This window comes from Oncorhynchus mykiss, chromosome 12 (genome assembly GCF_057628025.1).
Source record: "Oncorhynchus mykiss isolate SJ-2025 chromosome 12, ASM5762802v1, whole genome shotgun sequence".
Taxonomy (NCBI): domain Eukaryota; kingdom Metazoa; phylum Chordata; class Actinopteri; order Salmoniformes; family Salmonidae; genus Oncorhynchus; species Oncorhynchus mykiss.
The window spans coordinates 47,162,995-47,188,244 of NC_143033.1; the positions used below are offsets into that span (position 1 = coordinate 47,162,995).

The 25,250-nt window shown below is 44.4% G+C and overlaps 1 protein-coding gene across 4 annotated transcripts in view; it reads right to left on the minus strand.

Annotated features, from left to right (window-relative positions):
* Positions 1-304: 304 nt before the first annotated feature.
* The window catches only part of LOC110537698 (double C2-like domain-containing protein beta), a 308,740-nt gene continuing 283,794 nt past the window's right edge, over positions 305-25,250 (minus strand). For all 4 annotated transcript variants that reach the window (XM_021623935.3, XM_090192594.1, XM_021623936.3 and 1 more), the window contains 4 exons: positions 20,574-20,731; positions 8,515-8,596; positions 6,704-6,800; positions 305-3,200 (listed from right to left, as the gene is read on the minus strand). In XM_021623935.3, coding sequence (XP_021479610.2) covers positions 3,064-3,200; positions 6,704-6,800; positions 8,515-8,596; positions 20,574-20,731 — 474 coding nt within the window. In that variant the 3' untranslated portion in view covers positions 305-3,063. The remainder of the gene's footprint in view (positions 3,201-6,703; positions 6,801-8,514; positions 8,597-20,573; positions 20,732-25,250) is intronic.

The window sequence follows — 25,250 nt, forward strand, 5'->3', positions numbered from 1 at the left end:
ACGTATATTGTACATACATGGTCTATGCTTCCAACTCAATCTTGCACCCCTGCCTTCACTGTCACCACCATGAAACAGCGGAACGACACTCTGGGCTCGTGTCATTTGGGTGGGAAATTTCGAAAGAGTGAAACAGTGTTCGGAACCCCAACACACATACAGTAATATAAATGTGCCATGTATTATTTAAATATTAAGAGCTAATATCAATCTAATCTTTGTAAAGTGAGCATAGCAAAAATACACTTTTACAAAAGAAAAGGCACAATCATTCGGCCATTCGGTGCAAAAGTAAGATGAAATAGGAGAAAATATTTATCTTTTTTTTTTTTTTTACCATAGAACAGAATTATGCAAACAACCACCTGAGTGTTAACAAAATGAACAAACAGAGAGGGATAGATTTTTCTTCACATGCGGTCACATTCCCAAACAATCAATACAGCAGCCTCGCAGGCAATGCGATAGTGTTCAAAAGGTACAAAACGTTGTCCAGAAGAAAGATTGACATTCTTGTAGCATCCACAGTTATTTTTTTTTCCCCCAAGAAAAAACAGCAGTATCATTAAGCAGTCATTTCCTGACTTACCAATCACATTTGCATGCATTTTTGTTATATCCTTTTGTTTTGTACAAAGGCAAACAGATAAAAAAAATGTCACAAGTTAGCTGTTGCGACTGTATATGCATTCAAGAAAGAGACCACCTTGATTGCCTGCCTGTAGAATTGAGGAAGAGATTGGGTTTGACCTTGGTGTCCAAAACAACTTCTAGTTGGTACTGTAGAGGGGGTGAATATTGGATTGCCAGCACTGCCAAATAGCCAATGAGAGTTAGCATTTCACAAATCACTGTCCACACATAGCCTCTGCCAAGTCCCCAACAACCAGATGTTCTGGTTTTCAGGGGAAATGGAAAGAGAGACTTCCACTTTAGGATGTTAACAAGGAACCACTCCATCTTAACTCCTCCACATTTACTGGATTGGTTGAACAGTGCAGAAGGGAACCTCACCCAAAAGTTTTCTTCTCGTCAAGGCCCGTATGTAGGGGATCGAGTTTCAGGTGTTTATTTTACTCCTGTAACGTTAGGTTAGTCCACACCAGGCCAGAGAGACCGTAACGCTCAGATTGACAAGTGCAATATTTTACCGCGTCTTGACTAAACTTTGAACATGAAGTAGTAACAAGAAGTCTACCTGGGTTTGTCAATGAAGATGGAAAATATACCCCTTGGGAGATTTTTCTTGAAATTAAGCTCACAGCATTTTTAAGAATGAAATGGGACATGTCTTTACATTTTTCAAGTAAGACATAAGCTTTGACAAAACAACACTATGGGTAAAATAAATTATAACACAAAATTAAACAACTTATAATCATGTAATGTCATAGTTGTTATCAGTGGTGTAAAGTACTTAAGTAAAAATACTTTAAAGTACTACTTAAGTAGTTTTTTTGGGGTATCTGTACTTTATTTTACTATTTATATTTTTGACAACTTTTACTCCACTACTTTCCAAAAGAAAATAAATGTACTTTTCCCCTGACAGCTGGTTATCCCTACTGCATCTGATCTGGCGAACTCACTAAACACAAATGCTTTGTTTGTAAATTATGTCTGAGTGTTGGAGTGTACACCTGGCTATCTGTAAATTTAAAAAACAAGAAAATCGTGCTGTGTGGTTTGCTTAATATAAGGAATTTGAAATGATTTCTACTTTTACTTTTGATACTTAAGTATATTTTAGCAATTACATTTACTTTTGATACTTAAGTATATTTATAAAACCAAATACTTTTAGACTTTTACTCAAGTAGGATTTTATTGGATGACTTCCATTTTACTTGAGTCATTTTCTATTAAGGTATCTTTACTTTTACTCAAGTACGACAATTTTGTACTTTTTCCACCACTGGTTGTTAGCTGTTATGCAGTGGAAAACACTAGCAATACATGTACAGTTATTACCTATTGTGTAAGAATTGGCCAGTTTAATATTTCACAATTAAAAGGACAATTCTCGGTCGCGTTCACAGACACACATTCAGCACAAATATGCGTGCGCACACAAACATACATTTTAGGGCAACAATAAAAAGGTGAACATAAAATTATTAATTAATATCAAAAACTACTTTGATTTCAAAATATAAGCATGAAGTGAGTTGAGCCATATTGCCTTCTCATCATTAATAATTAAACAGCCAATGAGGAAATGTAAAAATATTGATTTATGGTAATATTCCGCCTCAGGCAACGTCATAAAAACAGTTTGCCATTAGGCTGCAGAAGTTCAATTCTCTTCCTCCCATGCTATCCAACGCAACTCTGATATTTATCAGACCTTGAGTTTTATGTATGAACTAGTTCAATAACACACAGCACCCTACATTCATCTGATATACTGACTGGGGTGGCATACATTTTACACTACTTAAAAAACAACTGAAACACATAAGCAACGAGATACAGTACTTAGAGCTAGCATATTAAAATGCCTTGCCCCCTCCCCTTCCACATATCCCTCCCTTAGCCCAAACCCTTCATCACAGGATTAGACATTTGCAATGACCTGAAAGTAGGCTCTCTATAAAACAAATTACTTGGGTCTTTAGCCCCCTTTCTCTGGCAAACATGAACTTCAGAGGAACAGCAGAGGTGTGTGGAGCTGCATCCTAGACTTTAAACAATACATATACTTTTTAGAGCAGTGTCTGAAGTAAATAATCCACCCTTTTCTCCTTTCATTTCAACAAAGTGCACACTCCCCACAATCTGCCAATAAACTGCTGCCAGTAAACCTAGTGAATATGCATCGCCAGACAGCAAACCACAGAAATAGATTCTCATCTCATTCTAGTTCTGTGCAGCAAAGCCCTAAAGACACAGCACATTATCAGAAAGGGATAGAAGATAATGGATGAGACCAAAACCTTAGGATAGAAATACAGAAAAGAAGAGCTTTGATTTGTTAAACGTCTCTGGAAACGGGAAAGCTGGAGTGTGCATTAGTCGATCAAGGCTGAACTCCTGTCCACAGTAGGTAGTGGGGAGGGGCCATTAGTCATTGAATGTTGTACCAGGAAGTTCGTTGGTCAGTGTGTGCCATCGCTCAATTTTCTTGTCCTTGTTTTTGAGACAGTCGAACCAGTGTTTGAGCCTCTCCCCGTTTGCGCTGATGCCCAGGGACACACCACCTGAGACCGGGGATGGCAGAACAGTAGAAAAGGGTTAGAACGCAACACATTGATGGACGATAGAAACTAAATAGTTTGAACTAACACAATACCCAAAAGACAATCACAACTGTTCTCTGAATACTCTGTGATGTTGCACCCTCCTGAACAGGCTGTCCATAGTAGAATAGGCCTCTTTGAAGTGAGACTGGTGACCAATGTTTAAACCTGAGAATGCAAGCGTTTTATGTGTTCAACCTTGTTCTTATCAATTGCTGGACATGAACAATATAAAACTCTGAGCACATGATCATTTTCTAGCATGAGAGCTACTTTTTTTATATAGCTTTCACATAGATACATTACTCTCTTCTCGCGATTTCAACCGTCATTAGGCCATCTTGTCCAAAAATGATGTTGATATATGTTAGCCCAGCTAATAAAATGTCCATGACAATGAACTTAGCTCTATTGTAGATCTGAGTGTCTATATAGGCTAGGCCAGTCAGTCAATAGCATGTGGTACAGAATTGACAGGAAAGCACGATCAGATGTAGTGTCTTTTACGGCATCGGCTTCATAAGTTATGAAGCAAGCAGGAGGCTTCACCTCAGTGGATTCCTGGAGTAGCTCCGCCCTCTACTGGACACTTGGTGAACTTAGACAGACCGGTCAATTTACACTTATGTACACTTGTGACAAGGTAAGCTAGATAGCGATTATAAAAACACATGTAAAACGTTGTAGGTGTAACCTACATGTAGGAAAGTGTACACCTCCATGCAGCCTCATATGCTAAGGTATTATTAGGCCCCAGCAGTGTGTTTGTGAAGAAAGTTTAAAGAAAGTCGTAGGCCTAACTCCTAAAGAAATGTATTCTTCATTTTTATGGTGATGACTGCACTTTCCTTCTCAACACAATACCACAATGAATGTTAGTCCACATGTGAAAGGAAAAATTATGATCCCACTCTGGGATTAAAATTATGTCGCAAGTGGTGAAAAGCATCAGGAACTACAGTGGGGAGAACAAGTATTTGATACACTGCCGATTTTGCAGGTTTTCCTCCTTACAAAGCATGTAGAGGTCTGTAATTTTTATCATAGGTACACTTCAACTGTGAGAGACAGAATCCAAAACAAAAATCCTGAAAATCACATTGTATGATTTCTAAGTAATTAATTAGCATATTTTAGAATAAGTCTGTAACATAAGAAAATGTGGAAAAAGTCAAGGGGTCTGAATACCTTCCGAAGGCACTGTATTTCTGAATGTATTCATTCAAAAAATGAAACGTCCTCTCACTGCAACTGCGTTAATTTTCAGCAAACTTAACATGTGTAAATATTTGTATGAACAACTGAGACAAACTGAACAAGTTCCACAGACATGTGACTAACAGAAATTGAATAAATGTGTCCCTGAACAAAGGGGGGATCAAAATGAAAAGTAACAGTCAGTATCTGGTGTGGCTACCAGCTGTATTAAGTACTGCAGCGCATCTCCTCCTCATGGACTGCACCAGATGTGCCAGTTCTTGCTGTGAGATGTTACCCCAGTCATCCACCAAGGCAAGTTCCCGGACATTTCTGGGGGGAATAGCCCTCACCCTCCGATCCAACAGGTCCTAGACGTGCTCAATGGGATTGAGATTCGGGCTCTTCGCTGGCCATGGCAGAACACTGACATTCCTGCAGGAAATCATGCACAGAACGAGCAGTATGGCTGGTGGCATTGTCATGCTTGAGGATCATGTCAGGATGAGCCTGCAGGAAGGGTACCACATGAGGGAGGAGGATGTCTTCCCTGTAACTCACAGCATTGAGATTGCCTGCAGTGAAAACAAGCTCAGTCCGATGATGCTGTGACACACTGCCCCAGGCCATGATGGACCATCCACCTCCAAATCGATCCCGCTCCAGAGTACAGGCCTCAGTGTAACACTAATTCCTTCGACGATAAACGCAAATTCGACCATCACCCCTGGTGAGACAAAACTGCGACTCATCAGTGAAGAGCACTTTTTGCCAGTCCTGTCTGGTCCAGTGACGGTGGGTTTGTGCCCATAGGCGACGTTGTTGCCAGTGATGTCTGTCGAGGACCTGTCTTACAACAGGCCTACAAGCCTCAGTCCAGCCTCTCTGACTATTGCGCACAGTCTGAACAATGATGGAGGGATTGTGCGGTCCTTGGTGTAACTGGGACAGTTGATGTTGCCATCCTGTACCTGTCCCACAGGTGTGATGTTCGGATGTACCGATCCTGTGCAGGTGTTGTTACACGTGGTCTGCCACTGCGAGGACGACCAGCTGTGTGTCCTGTCTCCCTGTAGCGCTGTCTTAGGCGTCTCAAGGTACGGACATTGCAATGTATTGCCCGGCCCACATCTGCAGTCCTCATGCCTCCTTGCAGCATGCCTAAGGCACGTTCACACAGATGAACAGGAACCCTGGGCATCTTTCTTTTGGTGTTTTTCAGAGTCAGTAGAAAGGCCTCTTTAGTATCCTAAGTTTTCATAACTGTGACCTTAATTGCCTACCGTCTGTAAGATGTTAGTGTCTTAACGACCGTTCCACAGGTGCATGTTCATTAATTGTTTATGGTTCATTGAACAAGCATGGGAAACAGTGTGTAAACATTTTACAATGAAGATCTGTGAAGTTATTTGGATGTTTACGAATGCTCTTTGAAAGACAGGGTCCTGGAAAAAGGGAGGTTTCTTTTTTTGCTGAGTTTACAATATACCACACCTCATTCCATGAATTAAACTTTGACCTAATAGGACATTCACTGTCACAGGACACCATAACCCACTTACCCCAAGGCGGATTCACTTACCCTGTCCCTATGCTCAACTTACCCATACGGGGTAAGTTGTTCCAAGAGACCACTTTTGTTGGAAAAGCTATGTTTTCAAAACTGTTATGTTTACATGGATTCTGATTATTTCCAGGCATATACAACATCCTGAAATATATGTCGATATCTTTGTTTGAAAGAATACAAATATATTCTTTGACGTAGTGATGCTGAATGTAAAAAATAGCTCAACATACCCCACTCTCCCCTACACAATAGCTAAAGTGGATGAGTGAACAGCTCAAACTCCTGATGAGTGCTGAGGGCTCTTGAGGAGTGCATCATCAAAAGAGAGGAATGGGTTTTTTGTTAGGGATTCAGAAAAAGTTGGATCCCTGTCACTTCAAGTTCATCTCCTCGACCACGAACCACATGTCGGCATGACAACTTGATAAGCTTATAGCCTGGCTGGCATGCAAAGGGTCAGTGTCTCGTGCTTCTTCCTCACCCCTCAGTTGTTTGTTGTTGTCATTTGGGTCCAAGTTTGTGGCACTGGGCAGCTATCAGGACAAATGGAGGCCTCTGGTGGGTGAGTAGGTGTTGTAAACAGAGATGCCAGGGGAGCCTGGGTCGGAGTGTCACCGGTGTTGTTGCAGCCACCTACACGTTTTTGAACTGTTCAGGTCACTACACTTGGTAACGTGGTCACCTGCTTAGTGCTTACCTATGAAATCGTTGGACTTGCCGATGTCGTAATCCCACACGGTTACCTCCAGGGTTTTCTTGCTGAGGTCGGCGTATTTGATTTCGTAGAAGAACTCCTACAAAAAAATATGTAAAAATGTGACTGGCCATACAGCTTCATACAGGCAGCAAGGTTATCCCCAAAAAGCCAGTAAGATTCCACATGAAACATAATCAAAGGAATTATATTTTAATCAATGTTATCAGTGACAATAAATTACCGATACGGCCTACAATTAATCTTGCTGATAGAAGAGAATCAATATTATTATAATTTCTTTATTTAATTTTACCCATTTTTATCCCCAATTTCATGATATCCAGTTGGTATTTACAGTCCCATTCGCTGCAACTCCCGTACAGACTCGGGAGAGGCGAAGGTCGAGAGCCATGCGTCCTCTGAAACACGACGCTGCCATGCCGCACTGCTTCTTGACACACTGCTCGCTTAACCCGGAAGCCAGCCTCATCAATGTGTCGGAGGAAACACCGTACAACTGGCGACCGTGTCAGCGTGCATGCACCCGGCCAGCCAAAGGAGTCGCTAGAGCGCGATGGGACAAGGACATCCCGGACGGCCAAACCCTCCCCTAACCTGGACAACGCTGGGTTGTGCGTTGCCTCATGGGTCTTCCGGGCGAGCCAGCTGCGACACAGCCCGGGATCGAACTTGGATCTGTAGTGACGCCTCAAGCACTGCAGTGCCTTAGACTGCTGAACCACTCAGAAGGCCACAAATAGAATACATTTTGGTATCAATACATCAATAATCAAGGTTATATGTTCGACTTATTGAACCAAAATGTATTCTGAATGCCGTGGAAGCCCAGGTCACCTAATCTCGAGCCGAAAGGCCAACAGGCAACAGGATGGAAATGGGTACGAAAGGAAATGTCAGTGGAAATGTTAATTCACAGGCCTCGCGTGTTCCGGGAGGACGCCACTCAATGCCGCAGTCTAACGCTAAATTAGGTCTTTGTCTGTGGTCTGAACGCGGTCTGAATGTGGGGTCTCTCTGGAGCATAATAACAGATGAATGGGAGAATGTTTGTGAGGCATTCAGAGAAAAAGAGGCAGGCTCAGGAGAGGGGGGAAATATACTTTTACTACAGTCAAGTTGGCCTCTCAATGAGAGTTAACAGAGGGCGGATCTGAAGGTTGCTCACCTCATCATCAATGCATTTGGTTAAAAAATGTACACTATTGTGTAATAAAGGCCACCCAGGTAGATACAGGGGGACAGATAAAATAGAAATATGGGGAGAGGTGATATCTGCTGTCGGTGAGAAGAGTAAATGTACAATGAGTCAGCATTAAAAGTTTTGGCCTTCGATGGTGACATTAAGCGGTAAATGCTTTAATTGATCAATATGAAAGAGTTCCAAACCTCTCAGCCAATAACAGCTAATTTTTCAGTTTTCCCCTCCGCACTCGAAGACATTTTGTTCTTCTTTTTGACCATTTTAATAAAAAATAAAAAAATCACATTAAGGTACTTAATTGTTACCAAGAAATGATTTGATATTGCGATAAAAACAGCTTCATTGGACCTTTAAAGTCATGATTTTCATCATACTGGAACAAAGTCAAGTATAATTAGCCAAGTTTGAAAAATGTGTTTCATAACTTATTTGATAAGCTTGATCTTAAAATATCTGGTTCCTCCTAAGTATCAAGTCTAAAGTGGGATTGATTATTAGAGGGATATGTGATGTCTGAGAGAGACAAGATTTCTCTGAGTGGAAAAAGAGAGACAGAGGAAAGAGAGGAAGAGAGCATGTCCTTCCTTACCTCGTTAAACTCTGGGTTAAGGGTCTTCTTTTTGACAGCAGTCTTGTGTTTTGACTTTTTGTTCTCATCAGGCTTCAGGTACCTGCAGAAAAGGCATGAAGCAGTAACTATTACTGAAAGAAAATGTCTCTCTGCAGTCTACTGTTGTTTAATGTGAATTATTGGGCGTGATGTACACTGTAATAGACATGCAGTCAGGAGATTCAATCCAGGGACACAGAACTTTGAAACGCCTCGCTTCTTTGAGCTCTAAGTAGTCCAGCAGGAATGACTGGCCCAACATGAAAAGGCATTTATGAAAAGGAATGAGACAGCAAATATGGGTCATTAATTAAGCCTGATCAAATTGAATGTTATACCAATTATTTCACCAGAGGGTGCTGTGGCATCAAATTTGATCTGACAGTGGGCAGAAGACTTAGGGCAGCATACGGAGACCAGCATTAAGAAAGCTGTTGCTACAGTGACTGACAGTCCATGGGTTGAAAGGTTGATTACCATATTGTATTAACATACAACAGCGTGGAGTCGTGGCTCTAGTCTAGGGTTGCGCCCCAAATGGGACTATATTCCCTATAGTGCACTATCCTAAAAGCAATATATAGGGAAATAACATTTGGGATGAAAGCTAGGTCCAACTGAAAGCTCTGATCTCCAAAAGTATTTTAATATGTTTAAAATGCTCCTGAAAATAAGATGGGAATGAATGGAAAAAAATCTGGGCAAAAAGTCATTACAATGGCCTCCATCAGCAATGGTGTTTGTTTTCTGCTGTGCATGCTGACGACGCACAATCATAGAGTCTGGAGAGTAACAGCCATTGTTTGAATTACTGGAGGGCTGCACACCCCCATAAAAATCAACCCCTCCATAGGAATTGAAGTATCAATGAGGCCCAAAAGGTCAAAGATTTCGATTTCAGTAACTCCAAATAGATGTTGGGAATCCCCAAGGGCTGGACTGGAGTTGGATCTTGAGGAAGTTTGATCGAACCCCCCCACTGAGTCCAGTAGAACTGCAGTACTTGGCTCTGTCAGAGGTAAGGTGATCGATATGGAGCCAACTGCTCTCTTCTTACACCAACTCGTCTGCATAGTCCATATTGACCGACATATCACGCTTTAATGAAATAACATAGGACATCTAGAAGTTTCATACCCCAAAAAATTCAAGTTGCATACACAAGTCATTCTGGCCTAGAAACTTCACTTGTGCCCTATAGAATGGCTCCAGTGTCAAAATGGACTAGTCTCAACAGTACCTGAGGAAGAACATGGGGTTAAATGAAAGCCTCTACTCCCTTTCAAAAGTAATACACAGATCTCACCCGTGGCAGAAGAGATAGAGATTTTCTCTGAACCTTACTAGAGACTATAGCTGCCTGTGACTCCTCAGGCTGAGGAATTCCATTAGCTGCTAGAAACCAGTTAAGTTTAGAGGAAATCCCATTTACAGGGCCCCATGTGAAAAAAACACAGGTCTTGTCACCTCTGCTCCTGCTCCTCCCCTACGGCGCACGATATCACCAGAGTACTAACCACCGGTCCTGGGATTCATCATTACGCACAACTGGCACTCATTACACGCACCTGTGAATCATTATTATGAATTATGATTCACACCTGGGCTCCATTACCTTCATAATTTCCTCCACTTTATATGTCACTCTCCCATGTTCACTCACCAGTTGGTATTGTTCTTGTGGATCGGCGTACTGCCTTATGTCAGTGTCGTGTTCTTGGTCTGGTTGTTTATTTTAACGTTGCACCTGCTTCCGACTCACCACCCCATCATTACAGAATACCAACTCAAAAAATGGAAGCAGCAGGACTACCAGACATCTCCCAGACGATCAATGAACAAGGTGACTTTCTTCGTAAACACCATGATCAGCTGACTCAACTGGAAGATATTCTCCGCAGTCTACAATGTCTCAACAGCGGAGGATATTCTGGAGCCAGTCTACCCAACGAGTCATCACACCAGCCCATTCAGCAACCCGCTCAGATCAGCAATGCCCGTCTATCCCTCCCGGAGAAATATGACGGGACACCATCCAAAGGCCGTGGCTTCCACCTTCAGTGCTTCTTCTATTTCGCACATCAGATGGGAGTTCCCACCACCAAGAGGCCTAAGGTTGCCACGGTTATTTCTGGGCTGGCATTGGAATGGGCTAAAGTGGGCGGGGAGGGAGGAGAAGAGGAACTAGAGTCTTATGAGGGGTTCATGGCTCTGTTTTAAATGTATTTTTGATCATCCCGTGGAGGGCAAAGGGGAAGGTGAGTAGAGGTCGACCGATTAATCGGAATGGCCGATTTCAAGGTATTTTTTGTTCGCCGATTTGCCCATTTTCTTTTATTTTTTTATACCTTTACTTAACTAGGTAAGTCCGTTAAGAACACATTCTTATTTTCAATGACGGCCTAGGAACGGTGGGTTACGACAGATTTTCACCTTGTCAGCTCGGGGATACAATCTTGCAACCTTACAGTTAACTAGTCCAATGCAATAACGACCTGCCTCTCTCTCGTTGCTCTCCACAAGGAGACGGCCTGTTACGCAAATGCAGTAAGCCAAGGTAAGTTGCTACCTAGCATTAAACTTATCTTATAAAAAACAATCAATCAATCATAATCACTAGTTAACTACACATGGTTGATGATATTACTAGCTATTATCTAGCGTGTCCTGCGTTGCATATAATCTGACTGAGCATACAAGTATCAAAGTATCTGACTGAGCGGTGGTAGGCAGAAGCAGGCGAGTAGACATTCATTCAAACAGCACTTTCGTACGTTTTGCCAGCAGCTCTTCGTTGTGCGTCAAGCATTGCGCTGTTTATCACTTAAAGCCTATCAACTCCCGAGATGAGGCTGGTGTAACCGAAGTGAAATGGCTAGCTAGTTAGTGCGCGCTAATAGCGTTTCAAACGTCACTCGCTCTGAGCCTTGCAGTGGTTGTTTCCCTTGCTCTGCATGGGTAACACTGCTTCGAGGGTGGCTGTTGTCGTTGTGTTTCTGGTTCGAACCCAGGGAGGAGCGAGGAGAGGGACGGAAGCTATACTGTTACACTGGCAATACTAAAGTGCCTATAAGAACATCCAATAGTCAAAGGTTAATGAAATACAAATGGTAGAGAGGGAAATAGTCCTATAATTCCTATAAGAACTACAACCTAAAACTTTGTACCTGGGAATATTGAAGACTCATGTTAAAAGGAACCACCAGCTTTCATATGTTCTGAGCAAGGAACTGAAACGTTAGCTTTCTTAGATAGCACATATTGCACTTTTACTTTCATCTCCAACACTTTGTTTTAGCATTATTTAAACCAAATTGAACATGTTTCATTATTTACTTGAGGCTAAATTGATTTTTATTGATCTATTATATTAAGTTAAAATAAGTAATCATTCAGTATTGTTGTAATTATCATTATTACAGATAAATAAAAATCGTCCGATTAATCGTATCGGCTTTTTTTGGTCCTCCAATAATCGGTATTGGCATTGAAAAATTATAATCGGTCGACCTCTAGAGGTGAGCGTCTACTTCAGCTCCAGCAGGGGAGTCAGACGGCTGCTGAGTATGAGCTTACCTTCCGGACAGTAGCAGCTGTTATTTGGAAGAGGTCTGTGCGAGTAGGTCCATATGGAACTGGCCTTCCCGAGATAACAACCTCACCCTGGACACACTCATTGCGATGTCCATCCGTATGGATAACCACCTCCGGGAGCGTCGGCATCTCCCTCGCTTCTCTCCCTTCTTCAGCAAGTGTTCAGATCAGAGCCTGAACCCATGGAGGTAGGGGTCACACAACTTTCCGCGGCAGAACGACGCAGACGGATACAGCTGGGGCTCTATCTGTACTGTGGCCAGGGAGGGCACAAGCGGTGTCAGTTACTAGAGCAGAGGGACGGTCACATGGTGGTACATCCCCCAGACCAGGAGTGAGTATTCCATCTACTGCTCTTCCTGTTAGACAATTTTTTTTAGTACCCATCACTCTGGCCGACTGTCCCTCATGCCCTGTGTCTACAGCTTTAATGGATTCCGGGCACCGCGGGGAACTTTATGGATCAGACCCTTGCCTCCTCTCTCAATAATACTACCTACCCGCTCTCCTCTCCTTTCCGGTTCAAGGTCTCGACTGTTGGCCTCTAGGATCCGGAACCACCATACACATCACTAACCACTCACCCTGGAGCCCAATCACCAGGAAAAAATCACTTTCATTACCAGTGCACCAGTCAACAAGATTATTCTCGCCCTACCTTGGCTTCAGTGCCATAACCCTACAATCCCATGGTCGTGGATGAGAATCACCGACTGGTCACCTGAATGCTGGACCTGCTTTCCTGTCCCTTGTGGTTCCACGTCGGTTGAGAGTCCTGTGGTTGCTCTCCAGCCCAACATCCCAGAGGAAAATCAGGATCTAAGGAAGGTATTCTCCAAGAACCACGCTACCTGTCTCCCTCCTCATCGCCCCTGGGACTGTGCAATTGACCCGTTTTACGGTGCTACAGCTCCGCGCAGATGCATCTACCCTCTGTCGGTGCCTGAGACCCAGGCCATGGAGGACTACATTCAAGAGGCGCTCCAAAAGGGTTTCATCCGCAGGTCCAAGTCCCCTGTGTCGGCTGGTTTCTTCTTCGTGGCCAAGGAGGGAGGATTACGCCTTTGTATCAATTACCGTGGACTCAATGACATCACCACGAAGTATCGGTACCCTCTCCCGCTGGTGCCGTCAGCCATCGAGTAGCTCCGCGGGGCCCGGTTCTCCACCAAACTGGACCTGCAGAGTGCCTACAATCTCAGTCACATCCGGGAGGAGTGGAAGACGGCGTTCAACACGATGTCTGGTCACTACGAGTACTTGGTTATGCCCTTTGGCTAAGCCAATGCTCAGTCAGTGTTCCAGGCATTCGTCAATGAAGTGTTCAGGGACATGCTTGGACGTCAAGTGATTGTGTACATCGATGATATTCTGATCTTCTCGACCAACCTGGAAGATCACATCACTCGCGTTCGAGCAGTCTCGGAACTCCTCTTAGCAAACCACCTATTCGTCAAGGCGAAGAAGTACCAATTCCACCAGAGGCTACCAAATCAGCCCTCGGGGAGTGAGGGTGGAGGACAAGAAGGTAGATGCGATAAGGTTATGGCCAGTCCCAACCACCATCAAGGTGTTACAACATTTTTTAGGGTTTGCCAAATTTTACCGGCGCTTCATCAGGAACTTCAGCGTCGTCGCCACCCCTCTCACCTCCCTCCCCAAGGGTGGGCCTTGTAGGTTGGTTTGGTCTCCAGCAGTCGACAGGGTCTTTTGTCTCCTCAGGCGTTTCACCTCCGCCCCCTTGCTAAAACACCCAGATCCCACGCTACCTTTTGTGGTTGAGAGAGATTCATTGGAGGTGGGAGTGGGGGCAGTTTGTCACAAAGACAAGGGGACCCACGAAAATGGTATCCTTGTGCTTTCTTCTCCAAGTAACTGTCCCCTGCAGGGAGGAATTATGACGTCGGCGATTGGGAGCTCTTGGCGGTGAAGTTGGCATTAGAGGACTGGAGACACTGCCTGGCGGGTTCCAAGGAACCATTCATCATCCTCACCGAACATTGGAACCTTGAGTACATACGGATAGCGAGGAGACTGAATCCGCGCCAGGCCATCTTCTTCACCAGGTTTGGCTTCACGCTCTCCCAGGTTCTAAGAACATCAAGGTCGATGCCCTGTCCCGTATCTACGATTCAGGTGAGGCTCCTGTCCAGAGGGCACCCATAATCCCAACCTCCTGAGTCGTGGGTCCGGTGGTTTGAGACGTATATGTGGACATCCGCCAGGCTCTAGAGAGGGAGCCCGCACCCCTGAATTGTCCTCCCGTGCGCATCTACATTCCCACAGGGATAAGGGATCAGCCGCTGGCCTGGGCACACACAGCTGTCGTCACTGGACATCCAGGTATTTCTCGCACCATCCATTCCATCACTGAGAAATACTGGTGGCCCATCTTGGTGCAGGATGTTACGTGGTATGTCAACTCCTGTTCCGTGTGTGCTCAAACCAAGTCCCCCCTGGAATGCTCCAGCAGGGAGGCTCCTGCCGCTTCCCGTGCCTCAGCTACCTTGGTCCCATCCATCCATTGACTTTGTTACTGACCTTCACCCTTCTGGTGGTTTCACCACCATTCTGGTGGTAGTGGGTAGATTCTCCAAGTCATGTCGATAAATCCTTCTTCCTGGTCTTCCCACTGCTCTCCAGGTTGCTGAGGCACTCTTCCAGCATTATGGCATTATGGATGAGTGGTTCCGGCATGTGGAACAACGTGAGACTCCAGCGTGCCGTCTATCACCAGAAGAAGCAAGTAGACCGTCACCGCAGTGAGACCCCTGTGTTCCATCCAGGGACCTCCCACTCTGCCTGTCCTGCAAGATACTGAGCACCTGGATCTGGGACCGTTCAAGGTTCTCTGGAGGGTCAATGAGGTGACATACAGGTTACAATTACCCAGTCACTACAGTATCTCACCCTCTTCATGTCTCCCTTCTCAGGCGAGGTGGTTCCTGGTCTCCTAGCTGATGCTGTCCCCAACGACACACCTCCACCCCCTTGGACATCGAGGGGAGCCCGTCGTACGCTGTCAGATCCCTACTGGACTCCCGACGTCGTGGGGGTTGGCTCCAGTATCTGGTGGACTGGGAGGGCTATGGCCCAGAGGAGTGGCATTGGATTCCGGTGGATGACATTCTGGACCCCAACATCATCCTGGAGCCGCACGTCAGAGTGGGTTACTGTCATGTCTGCTCCACCCCTCCAGTATATGACGTCGCCAGAGTACTAACCACCGGTCCTGTGATTCATCACTGTGCACACCTGTGAACCAATACGATTGTTCTTGTGTATGGTATTGTTCTTGCGTACTGCCTTATGTTAGTGTCGTGTTCTTGGTTTAGATTTTTATTAAAACGTTGCACCTGCTTCCAACTCACCACCCCATCATGTCAGGTCTCCAAATCCAGTCAATGAATTAGCCGATGTTCAATTCCCTCAAGTGCTGTATGTCGCCGTGCTCATGTTGAGGTGTTATGACAGATGAATGAACACAACAACATGGAGGCTGTGTAGTTATTGTATTTGAAGAATCTTGTTACATGGCAATAGTATTGAAAATAAATGATTACTGCCGTACATTACTGAAAATGATAATGTATGATTTTATAAATATATAGATAATGAGAGAGGCTGACAATGGGGAAAGCTAGCGGTTGAGCCATAGGGCAGTAAGCAGATTCAAACCAACCCTGTGCCAGAACCTGCAGTATTACTGCTAGACCAGCCTGGCCACACGATGTATGATTTCTAGAGAAAAACTATATACTTCTGGAGCATGAACATAAAGTACACTGCTCAAAAAAAATAAAGGGAACACTTAAACAACACAATGTAACACAATGTAACTGAAATCAAACTGTCCACTTAGGAAGGAACACTGATTGACAATACATTTCACATGCTGTTGTGCAAATGGAATAGACAACAAGTGGAAATTATAGGCAATTAGCAAGACACCCCCAATAAAGGAGTGGTTCTGCAGGTCGTGACCACAGACCACTTCTCAGTTGCTATGCTTCCTGGCTGATGTTTTGATCACTTTGAATGCTGGCGGTGCTTTCACTCTAGTGGTAGCATGAGACGGAGTCTACAACCCACACAAGTGGCTCAGGTAGTGCAGCTCATCCAGGATGGCACATCAATGCGAGCTGTGGCAAGAAGGTTTGCTGTGTCTGTCAGCGTAGTGTCCAGAGCATGGAGGCGCTACCAGGAGACAGGCCAGTACATCAGGAGACGTGAAGGAGGCCGTAGGAGGGCAACAACCCAGCAGCAGGACCGCTACCTCTGCCTTCGTGCAAGGAGGAGCAGTAGGAGCACTGCCAGAGCCCTGCAAAATGACCTCCAGCAGGCCATAAATGTGCATGTGTCTGCTCAAACGGTCAGAAACAGACTCCATGAGGGTGGTATGAGGGCCCGACGTCCACAGGTGGGGGTTGTGCTTACAGCCCAACACCGTGCAGGACGTTTCACATTTGCCAGAGAACACCAAGATTTGCAAATTCGCCACTGGCGCCCTGTGCTCTTCACAGATGAAAGCAGGTTTACACTGAGCACGTGACAGAGTCTGGAGATGCCGTGGAGAATGTTCTGCTGCCTGCAACGTCCTCCAGCGTGACCGGTTTGGCGGTGGGTCAGTCATGGTGTGGGGTGGCATTTCTTTGGGGGGGCCGCAAAGCCCTCCATGTGCTCGCCAGAGGTAGCCTGACTGCCATTAGGTACCGAGATGAGATCCTCAGACCCCTTGTGAGACCATATGCTGGTGCGGTTGGCCCTGGGTTCCTCCTAATGCAAGACAATGCTAGACCTCATGTGGCTGGAGTGTGTCAGCAGTTCCTGCAAGAGGAAGGCATTGATGCTATGGACTGGCCCGCCCGTTTCCCAGACCTGAATCCAATTGAGCACATCTGGGACATCATGTCTCGCTCCATCCACCACAGACTGTCCAGGAGTTGGCGGATGCTTTAGTCCAGGTCTGGGAGGAGATCCCTCAGGAGACCATCCACCACCTCATCAGGAACATGCCCAGGCGTTGTAGGGAGGTCATACAGGCATGTGGAGGCCGCACACACTACTGAGCCTCATTTGGACTTGTTTTAAGGACATTACATCAAAGTTGGATCAGCCTGTAGTGTGGTTTTCCACCTTTAATTTTGTGTGTGAGTCCAAATCCAGACCTCCATGGGTTGATAAATGTGATTTCCATTGATAATTTTTGTGTGATTTTGTTGTCAGCACATTCAACTATGTAAAGAAAAAAGTATTTAATAAGAATATTTCATTCATTCAGATCTAGGATGTGTTATTTTAGTGTTCCCTTAATTTTTTTGAGCAGTGTATAATCTGGGATAATTCAAACAATCTTCTTGACCCTAACCAGTCAGGCTTCAAGACGGGTCACTCAACCTAGACTTCTCTTCTCTGTCACGGAGTCTCTCTGCACTGCCAAAGCTGACTCCCTCTTCTCTGTTCTCATCCTCCTAGATCTACCTGCTGCCTTTGACACCATGAACCATCAGATCCTCCTTTCCACCCTCTCAGGGCAGGGCATCCCAGGCTCATTCTTTGATTGGATCTTACCTGGCAGGCCGCTCCTACCAGGTGACGTAGAGAGGATGTGTCTGTACCACGTACACTCACTACTGGTGTCCCCCTGGGCAGGGTTCTAAGCCGTCTCCTTTCTATACACCAAGTCACTCGGCTCCGTCGTATCCTCACATGGTCTCTCCTATCATTGCTATGTGGATGATACTCAACTACTTTTCTTCTTCCCTCCTGACACCCAGGTGGCAACACGCATCTCTGCGTGCTTGGCAGGTATCTCAACTTGGATGTCGGTCCACCACCTCAAGCTCAACCTCGACAAGACGGAGCTGCTCTTCCTCCCGGGAAGGCCTTCCCGCTCAAAGACCTCTCCATCACGGTTGATAGTGTCACACTCGCAGAGTGCAAAGAACCTTACAATGACCCTGGACAACATCCTGTAATTCTCTGCAAACATCAAAGCAGTGACTCGCTCATGCAGGTTCATGCTCTACAACATCCGTAGAGTACGACGCTACCTCATACATGAAGTGGCGCAGGTCCAAAACCCGTCTGGACAACAGCAACTCGCTCTTGGCTGGGCTCCCCGTTTGTGCCATCAAACCCCTGCAACTTATCCTGAATGCTGCAGCCTACCTGATTTTCAACCTTCCCAAGTTCTCTCATGTCACTCCGTTCCTCCGCACACTCCACTGGCTTCCATTCGAAGCTTGCATCCTCTACAAGACCATGGTGCTTACCTATGGACCAGCCTGAGGAACTGCCCCTCCCTACCTTCAGGCTATGCTCAAACCCTACATCCAAACCCGAGCACTCCATTCAGCCACCTTGGGTCTCTTGGCCCTCCCACCCTTATTTAGGGATGCAACCCAGTCGTTTGTTTTTTTAATGTTCCGATGCCATGCTCAGTGACAACGTTCTTATCCTTGCTTGCTGCTAGCTAGCCAACTAGCTATACAGTCACGATCTCTGCAGCCAGAATAACAGTAAAGGTTATTCTGTTGCATTAGTTTAATCTGTTTATCCCCCAATAAGATGATAATGCCCAATTTTGCCTGGTATAGCTAGAAAGTTTGCCTTCTCATCAGAACACCCGTCAACATATCAAAACAAACTTTACTTGTCACATGCACATCAAACACTGACTGTTAATTACGAGGAGATCGCATTGCATATCAAACACAAGGCTAGAAGTTAACTAAATAGTTTGTGGCTAGCAAACCTGCCAATATGACAACCAAATTCAAAAATAGCAGTTGCTGAAAACAGCTGGTCAAACTAGAATATATGGGAGGATTTGGCAGCGGTGGGGATAAATTCATGTTCATCATTCAACATGTTAAGTCATCAGATGCTCCAAAAAAATTATCTGCAAAAACAAATCAATGCAAGCTAGCTAAGTTTTTTTCCTCGCTGGACTTCCGTTTACAATGTATCCAATTTCAGTTTGTGTAGTTGTTGGTTTAGCTTTCTGTAACTTTGTAGCAAGTACGTTCTGCATGTGTAAGCACACAATGGACTTTAAATCCAGACAACGGGACAGTTGGAAAAGATATCGGGACACCTTGCAATTATGATGCAATATTGTGTCATGATTGCAAGGTGCACCAATATCTTTTCCAACTGTCCCATTGTCTGGTTTTAATGTCCATTCCAGAATGCCCTTGTAGCCAATCAGAAACGAGTATACAACAACGCTGTGGTATAAAGTATTAGAATCTCTATTCTCACCAACATGTAATGCTTGTCATACATTCACCCAGCCTGTCAATCAAATGTTAGCCCTCAACCACATGTAACACTTGGTGGGACCACTGCCCTAACAACTGGTGTGTGTGTGTGTACAAAGGGGCTACCGGCCAAGTACAAAAGCCCAGCGTTTCATTAACACAGTGGGGTGGAGCGACTCAGTGTCTGGCAGCCTTCTGAAGCCAGACAGCCACTACATGATGTGTTAGACAGCCATGACATAACGATTGAGTGTCGGAGGACAGGATAACCATTTCAGCTCTCCTTCTCTATTCAACAGAAAATACTTTTCCACTGCTTCTCAAATAGCACCCTATTCTCTATGTAGTGTACTACTTTTGACCAGGTCCCTCTGGACAAAAGTAATGCACTTTATAGGGAATAGGGTGCCATTTGGGACACAGATCTTCTTCCAAGCTCGCAAAAGAGGACATTTGTAAATCTATTATCTGGGCTGCGAGTCTTTCGGGCTTTGGGGAGCGGTTCTCAATCGTTGGTTGGAATTGCCATCCTCTCTTCCAATGAGTCTTCTTCCTCCTTTGCTCTTTCGAGTTCTCACCAGAGCCATGTGTTAATTTCACTTCCATCGTTCAGCAAGATGAAAGAAGTGCAGTAATGTTCAGGTGTGATTAAAAGAACACTTGTTCATAATTGCAGCCCTCAGGATGGCCTCTTGCTCAGTACATCTCTTTCATGTTTCATGAGATTCACTGCCGAAACACTGCTGCTATCTGTTCTGTTCCAAGGACTCCATTTGGACCTTGCTCTGGTCTGCTGGCAATTGGATAATGATTGCAAGCCCTAGGCATAGCAAGGAATTTTGGCTAAATGTAAATTATGTAATTATTTTTCTTGTGTAATTTTGTGCATGGTAATCTGAATTTCTTGCATCATTACATATTGGCAGATAGGAGATGCAGAATTGCATCTTTGCCTGTTTTTCAACACCAGGATTAAAATGTGTTGGCCTAGTAGTGTATCATTCAACATTTCCAAATGGAATTAACTTTTATTTGTTTAATAAAAACAGAGAAAATTGGAAACCAAAGATTGATTCCATATAGACCTAAGGGATGATGAGTAAAAATCAGAACCACTAGAGTTCTGAAGTACATGCGTTTGGGAACATGTGCTGACGCTAGGCTGTGTGACAAACTCACGTTTTGACATAGGGGTCTGAGAAGCCGTTTGCATCCATGGCGGCGAGGTGGGCACAGCGGACGATGCCCACCACCAGGCCAGACTTCTGGGAGCTGTACTTGAGGGAGATCATGATGCGCCCTCGTTCCTCCAGGGACTTGTCGTCTGTCTTGTCAATCTGCGGGTAAAGGAGTGGGGACACACAGTGGTCAAAGGAAAGGAGCACAGTGAGTACATAGTGAAAGTGTCGTGCTCGATAGAAACATAGTCTTACGCACAGCCCATTATATACTGTATACTATACCACCCTTATTTAGAACATTTTGATCCAAGGTGGCTCTTCATGAGGTCCAACAGTTGATCAACAGTTTAGAGGAACACTTGCAGTCACCAGAAGTTACAATAGTTAACATTCACACCCACAACCCATTACATGAGGAACCTGGTGGAGGGGACTGAGTGGGATGCACATAGCAGCTCCACCAGTTAGGGTTGATGACCAAGTTTTCAGTAAGGGCTTTTTTAGATGGGCTTCTTTTCCAAATGCAAAATGTCCATTGATCAGATTGGGAACCCAATCGAATGGTGTGACTTGATTTGGAGTTTTATTTGCAAAATAAGTATTGCTGTGGACTTCTTGGAACACACCTATAATCAATCTCCATGCATGATAGTCCAAGTCCATACTTGTCAGGAGTGACTGCACAGGGACAGAGCAACTCTTCGCAGTTCCTTTAATACTGTGTGTCTATTCGTCTCGATTACATTCCAAATCTAAGATGTGCAAATTTGCCAACTCACTTTCCACCTTATCGGAAATGCACTTTGCCCATAATTCTCTGCTAATGACGCTAGCTAATTGGCTGTGCAGGAAGCGTCTCTAATGATTCCAGCCCCGCTGTGTGACTACTCTGTCTCGTTTACGTAACCCTCATAGAGCGTTTGCACAGGGCTTCACAGAGACACCCTTAGATAGCCTACTGGTTTAAACTTTAAAAAATAACAACAAAACAAAATGCAGACCAAAGAGGGCAATGGATGGAGAGAGAGAGCGAGAGCGAGGGTGAGCACATAAAGAGAAAGAAAGCTTGACATAGTAAATTGGAAGTTGGTAGGGGGACAGATCAAATGGAATGCACACTGAATTGTCAGAATGTCTGAGGTTTGTATATCTTCTATTTAAGAGATAATGCCCGAGAAGCCCAGTGTTTGGATGATACAGTGGGGCAAAAAAGTATTTAGTCAGCCACAAATTGTTCTCCCACTTAAAAAGATGAGAGGCCTGTAATTTTCATCATAGGTACACTTCAACTATGACAGACAAAATTAGAAAAAAAATCCAGAAAATCACATTGTAGGATTTTTTATGAATTTATTTGCAAATGATGGTGGAAAATAAGTTTTTGGTCAATAACCAAAGTTTCTCAATACTTTGTTATATACCCTTTGTTGGCAATGACAGAGGTCAAACGTTTTCTGTAAGTCTTCACAAGGTTTTCACACACTGTTGCTGGTATTTCGGCCCATTCCTCCATGCATATCTCCTCTAGAGCAGTGATGTTTTGGGGCTGTTGCTGGGCAACACGGACTTTCAACTCCCTCCAAAGATTTTCTATGCGGTTGAGATCTGGAGACTGGCTAGGCCACTCCAGGACCTTGAAATGCTTCTTACGAAGCCACTCCTTCATTGCCTGGGCAGTGTGTTTGGGATCATTGTCATGCTGAAAGACCCAGCCACGTTTCATCTTCAATGCCCTTGCTGATGGAAGGAGGTTTTCACTCAAAATCTCACGATACATGGCCCCATTCATTATTTCCTTTACACGGATCAGTCGTCCTGGTCCCTTTGCAGAAAAAACAGCCCCAAAGCATGATGTTTCCACCCCCATGCTTCACAGTAGGTACTCAATTATTTGTCCTCCAAACACGACGAGTTGAGTTTTTACCAAAAAGTTATATTTTGGTTTCATCTGACCATATGACATTCTCCCAATCTTCTTCTGGATCATCCAAATGCTCTCTAGCAAACTTCAGACGAGCCTGGACATGTACTGGCTTAAGCAGAGGGACACGTCTGGCACTGCAGGATTTGAGTCCCTGGCGGCGTAGCGTGTTACTGATGGTAGGCTTTGTTACTTTGGTCCCAGCTCTCTGCAGGTCATTCACTAGGTCCCCCCGTGTGGTTCTGGGATTTTTGGTCACTGTTCTTGTGATCATTTTGACCCCACGGGGTTAGATCTTGCGTGGAGCCCCAGATCGAGGGAGGGTTATCAGTGATCTTGTATGTCTTCCATTTCCTAATAATTGCACCCACAGTTGATTTCTTCAAACCAAGCTGCTTACCTATTGCAGATTCAGTCTTCCCAGCCTGGTGCAGGTCTACAATTTTGTTTCTGGTGTCCTTTGACAGCTCTTTGGTCTTGGCCATAGTGGAGTTTGGAGTGTGACTGTTTGAGGTTGTGGTCAGGTGTCTTTTATACTGATAACAAGTTCAAACAGGTTAAATTAATACAGGTAACGAGTGGAGGACAGAGGAGCCTCTTAAAGAAGAAGTTACAGGTCTGTGAGAGCCAGAAATCTTGCTTGTTTGTAGTTGACCAAATACTTATTTTCCACCATCATTTGCAAATAAATTTATTAAAAATCCTACAATGTGATTTTCTGGATTTTGTTTCCTCATTTTGTCTGTCATAGTTGAAGTTTACCTATGATGAAAATTACAGGCCTCTCTCATCTTTTTAAGTGGGAGAACTTGCACAATTGGTAGCTGACAAAATACTTTTTTGCCCCACTGTATATTGGCATGATGTTGGTATGCCCGAGATGAAGTCTCAGGCCTAAAAACAAAAGCTTTGCATATCTTCTCTCATTAAAAACGCAAAGCTGTCTTGCATTTTATATTTGAGATTCTTCAAAGTAGCCACCCTTTGCCTTGATGACTGCTTTGGACACTCTTGACATTCTCTCAACCAGCTTCATGAGCAGGTAGTCACTTAAAAAGCATTTCAATTAACAGGTTTGCCTTCTTAAAAGTTAATTTGTGGAATTTCTTTCCTTCTTAATGCGTTTGAGCCAATCAGTTGTGTTGTGACAAGGTAAGTGTGGTATACAGAAGATAGCCCTATTTGGAAAAAGACCACGTCCATATTATGGCAAGAACAGCTCAAATAAGCAAAGAGAAACGACAGTCAATCATTACTTTAAGACATGAAGGTCAGCACATTAACACACATAATGTCAGCACGTAGCTCAGTAATCCACAGGCTGATGAAAAGGCTGCACGTTGTAAAGCCAGCATGGAAAGAAAGACAGTGATGCTCAGTCAGACTGGGCTAAGCCTTCTCTGAGTAGTTAGAGCAGATTCCCTCCAGTGTTGTTGATTGTAAGAGAAAACACATTTGTGAGCGCTCTTAAACCCGATGAAATTAGGAGATTTTAACGACCCGCTCGGATAAAAGAGTGAATATTAATTAAGGGCTAATCCCTATCAATCAGTCTTTCGTAAGAAGGAAAGCTCCCAAACTAAGGTTCTTGGAAACAGCAACCCAGATGTGGAGAAAGTTTGGAGGATCAAATGTTGCAGCTCAAATAAGTATCCATTTCGTAGAGCTTGAGTTAAATTCCAATTAAGGTGGAGCTACATGACTAGCGACAGTACTGTAAAATAACAACAATAGCTAGAAACATCCTCCAGTGCGCTAAGTAAGTAGCTTATGAGTAAAACAAATGCCTCGGGCATCCATGGCCAGTCCTTGTTAAAAGCCCATGAGTAAATATAATTCCTTGTGTAGATTATGAGAGACTGTCATTCTCCCCAGTTCTCAATGTTGTAAACCTGCTTAATTCAGGGAGAGAGGCAGTGTTGAACTGAGCCCTCAGTAATTGGTGCTCCATTGAAATGTCTGTGGTTGTTTCATGAAGTTAATTTACAGTGTGTTAAAAGGGGATGCACAGGTATATGAAATGTTTTCAAATCAAATCAAATTTTATTGGTCACATACAGGTGATAAGTAGATGTTATTGCGGGTGTAGCGAAATGCTTTTGCTTTTAGCTCCGACCGTGCAGTAATATCTAACGAGTAATATCTAACAAATTACACAACATACCCAATACCCCCCAATCTAAGTAGGAATGAATTAAGACTAAATACATATGGATGAGTGATGTCAGAGCGAAATGGACTGAGATACAGGAGAATAGTATAGTTTTAAGGTCCATCATGTATTATTTCTATTCCAAGATTGCGTAGCAGTCAGGTTCCTGCCAGTCTGCACAGCGCGATTCAACCCAGAGCATATCTGACTTCTTCTCCATATCTCCGGATTGCTACCACAAGCTCTGGACCTTTTCACCTGGATCATCGCAGCAAGCTAGCTGCTATCCGAGTGGCTACTCCTGGCTAACATCTCTGTCCCGAAAGCAAGCACAAATTAGACTGGAGCTAGCCTATGCTAGGCCCATCTCCCAGCTAGCTGAAGAGGTCCATCAGCCACTCCTTGGGCTACAATACCTATTTTGACAATTGGCCTGGACCCTTTTACTACACAGAGCCCTGCTGATCCATCACGACTGGTCTGCCGACGTAACCGCACGAGGGGGCTACAACAGACTCATTCCGTTGCGACGTCCCTCTAAGGCCCATCTGCTATCCCCGGCCCGCTAGTTGTCTGAATCGCCATATCTCCAGCCCGCCTAG